This window comes from Onychostoma macrolepis, chromosome 01 (assembly GCF_012432095.1).
Source record: "Onychostoma macrolepis isolate SWU-2019 chromosome 01, ASM1243209v1, whole genome shotgun sequence".
Classification (NCBI taxonomy): domain Eukaryota; kingdom Metazoa; phylum Chordata; class Actinopteri; order Cypriniformes; family Cyprinidae; genus Onychostoma; species Onychostoma macrolepis.
In genome coordinates, this window is record NC_081155.1 from 44,631,123 (window position 1) to 44,635,212 (window position 4,090).

At 34.5% G+C, this 4,090-nt stretch overlaps 1 protein-coding gene across 1 annotated transcript; it reads left to right on the forward strand.

The window, feature by feature from the left end:
- Positions 1–566: 566 nt before the first annotated feature.
- LOC131545755 (2-oxoglutarate receptor 1-like) lies at positions 567–3,542 on the forward strand. Its single transcript, XM_058784869.1, has 2 exons — positions 567–723; positions 1,579–3,542. The coding sequence occupies exon 2, from the start codon at positions 1,587–1,589 to the stop codon at positions 2,607–2,609; it is 1,023 nt and encodes a 340-aa protein (XP_058640852.1). The 5' UTR covers positions 567–723; positions 1,579–1,586; the 3' UTR covers positions 2,610–3,542.
- The last annotated feature ends 548 nt before the right edge of the window (positions 3,543–4,090 follow it).

Here is a 4,090-nt window from a genome sequence, read left to right on the forward strand (position 1 = left end):
CATTCCCTTAATGTTCCCTTATCGTTCACATAATCAAGAAAAAATTATTTTAAAACATTTTTTTTTTTTAAATGGATCTTCTGAAAGTTCAGGAGGACATTCAGAAAAAAAAAAAATGTTTTCATAATTTTACAAGAACGTTCTTAGATATTTTTGTTAGTTCGGATTGAGTTTAGGATAGAATGCCAGTTAAGACAAAGCATTATTTATTTATCTTGGCACAGTGTTTGTAAAGCTGATAATTGCACCGCTGCCTCCTGCACGGGATCGTTTTATCAAAGCTGGCATGCAACCCAGATGACACATGGCACAATAATTGCTACCATCTTGGATGAGTGATAAAACATCTTCAAACAGGTTATGATGTTAATACAGCATTAACAGCAAAGGAATTTACCAGGGATTGTCCATGGCATACTTTCCCATACTCAAGTATCATAACAATGAGATCACACCTGTCAGGCTGTACCTGTAAATCCCGCCCATTTTCCCGTGCGTTCACGGATCATAGGCCTGCGGTGTGTCAGTCGGCAGATGGTTCACTGATGGTATTCGGATGTGACATACAGGAATGCAAATGAATAAGACCTACAATAGAGATTTACCAGGAACTCTTCCGTAGAAGAGGGAGGATCAACTCAGGGGTTTTAAACAGTTCACGAGATCACCGCAGTTTATTTCACTCAGGAAACAGCGGCTGAATCTGAAGCACCAGCGCCTGTTGTAAGAATTCATTCATTTACTTCTAAAACAGACTGTTGAACCGTTTTCAGATCTCAGTATTTCTGTCGGTGTCATATCTGTAAACATCCTTTAAACAATAGTACATTTACTTAAAAGTAAAACGGCCTATATAGAGATGTTTTCAGAGAATATATATTGAGTTATTACTGTAAAAAATGATTGCTGAAATCTGCTAAATGTAGTGTTATGATACAACTTAACATTTCATGGTGAGTAAATGTAATATTTCAAGGCAGTACAAACACTATAAGTTGTAACAACAACAAACAAAATAAATAAATTACAAATATTGTTTTCATTTTTTAAAATATTTTTTATTGCTTTTGTGTTTTTAAGTAATAACCTGAGCAATAATATAAATATAATACTGATCATATATTTTTTTGTTTTGTGGTTTAGCTATTTTTACAGGAAAATATGAAAAAAAAATGCTGTTAAAACAGAGGATCCTGTGCTCTAATAACAATATATAATAACAATAATTGTTTAATTATATTATTTTAATTGTAATTATATGTAATTTCTATTATTATTATTGTTATTGTTAGTATTATAAAAAATGTAATACATATTCTATACAATATTCTAACAATAACTATTACTGCAATTCAGTTTCACACTGAATCTGAAACAGATCCATCTTGGAATTTCACAAGTGTTGAAATTGACTGTTTAAATAGAGATTGCATGCAGACTGAAGTGTTTGAATAACCTTTAAGAGGTTATTGTGTGAAATCAGGTATAACAAACCGATTGTGCCTGAAATCCCAGGAATTCATATCAGAGACGTTTTATGTGAGCTTTCTAACAACTTTTTCTTCATTCCTGCTGCAGGATCAACCATGAGCAACCCTTACTACAGCACGAGTAACAACTCGATTCATAACTGCACCGAAGTGGATGATCTGGTGAAGCGCTATTATCTGCCTGCCATGTACGGTGCGCTCTTCATCGTAGGCGTTGTGGGCAACATCACCGCTCTGCTGGTCTACGTGGTCAAAGTTCGTCCCTGGAAGAGCAGCACCATCATCATGGTGAACCTCGTCATCACCGACCTCGTCTTCATGATCTCCTTGCCCTTCCTGACCTACTACTACAGCCACAGCGACTCCTGGATGCTGGGCATCATCATGTGTCGCTTCACACGCTTCATCTTCCACTTCAACCTCTACGGCAGCATCCTTTTCCTCACCTGTCTGGCCATCTTTCGCTATGTGGCGATCGTGCATCCGTTGCATGCACACAGCATCAAGCAGAAGCGCTGGGGAACTCTGGCGTGCGTTCTGGTTTGGGCCGTGGCGGTTGCAGAAATTAGTCCAATTTTTAACCAAATTGAAATGAAGTCGCAGGACAACAAAACCTACTGCTTGGATCTTGCGAGCAACAAGCCAGAATTCATGTGGCCGTATAGTTGGGTGTTGACCGTGCTTGGATATCTGGTTCCTCTAGTCGTGGTCTGTCTTTGCTATTGGCGCATCATGAAGGAGCTAAAGAAAGGTCCTCATAAGGAAAGCAGCAAACGGGTTCGAGCGAGGCGACTCATCGTGTTGATTCTGACATGTTTCATTGTGTGCTTTTTCCCTTTTCATGTGCTACGGGCTTTGAGGATCTACACAAAATTCACTCTGGATACCGACTGCATGCTGGACCGCTGGGTTCATGCCGCATATATCATCTCGAGGCCGATCGCTGTACTCAACATCATTTTCAACCTGCCGCTCTATACATTATCAGGGGATTGTTTTAAGCAGGCCTTCATGGAAATGTTCAAATGTGATCGGCTCATGTCGAAAACTAAAGGAATCATTAAAGTGGCTGTGATCAACAAACCTGTGTCCAAAATCACGTATGATCAAAGCAGCTGAGACACACACTGGTGATAGAAATGTACAATAAACTCTAATAAAAAAAAAAGTCAAAGGCACTCTGAAACAGCTGACATATGAAGGGATACTCCACCATAAAATGGCTCTCTGTCATCATTTACTCAAGTTGTTCCAGACCTGTATGACTTGTTAAGAAGATATTGTGAAGAAGCAACATTGGACCCTATTGTTATTGTTAACTAATATTTAAAATTAAAACTGTAAAAAAACAAACAAACAAAACAACAACAACAAAACACCTTTTGTTCATTAAAATAAAGCTGAAATGAATAAATAAATAATTATTAGATGAACATTTTAAAAAGTTAAAATATTAAAATGACTAAAATAAATAAATACTTTATAAATATTTTAAATTATACAATGAAAGCTAAATGGAAATATAAAAAAACAAAAGCAAATAAAAAAAATGACAAAAGCACTAAATTATGAAAGCTTAAATTAAAACTAAAAAAATATTAAATATAATCTAAAATACTATAATAGCATATAAAATAGCACTGCTATCGACTTTCATTATATGGATCATTTTTCAAAATATCTTCTTCCGTGTTATTTATATATATATATATATATATATATATATATATATATATATTAATATATCATATTACTTGCTGTTGCCAATTAATAAAAGCAAAAAAAAAAAAGATGCAAATGCATATGTTGCAATGCTTTTTCCATTATTAACGCACCAGGCCTAGCCTAAAAGCTGTTTAACTGTTATCACATTACCTCAATGTGCACAGCCTCAAGTGGCTTTATGTACTGTATAATATTGAAAATGTTTCATACTGTTGTGCTGAGGTCATGGGTTTGATTCCTGAGAATGCATGAATTAAATGTACATATTGAATGCAATGTAAGTTTCTTGGAATAAAAGTGTCTGCCAAATGAATGAAATAAATGTGATCCTGGACCACAAAACCAGTAAATTTTTTTCAAATTGAGATTTATACATTATCTGAAAGCTGAATAAATAAGCTTTCCATTTATGTATGGTTTGTTAGGATATGACAATACTGAAAAACTGGAATCTGAGGGTGCAAAAAAATCTATATATTGAGAAAATTGCCTTTAAAGTTGTCCAAATGAAGTCCTTAGCAATGCATATTACTGTTATCCGTTACTGATTCCAGATTACATGACAAAACTTTTAGTCAGTAACGTAATCCGTTACATTACACATTTTAGTTAATATAATCAGATTACTTTTAGATTACTTTTCATTTAACTCGTTTATCACATTGATTTAAATAGCATTATCTTGAAAAAATTTATTCCATTCATTGTAATTTACAACACGAAGTGCATTAAACATTATATTACATCAAGGTTTCCCAAACTAGGGTTCGTAAAGGAAAAGCAGGGGGGGGGTTGGGGTTGTGAGTTTAATGAAAAGCTGACAATTAATTAAATCATAAAAAATTAAAATTAAAATAAATAATTTTAAAACAAAC

Coding starts and splice junctions, on each gene's coding strand:
- LOC131545755 (XM_058784869.1), top strand. CDS start 1,587: ATGAGCAACCCTTACTACAGCACGAGTAACAACTCGATTCATAACTGC.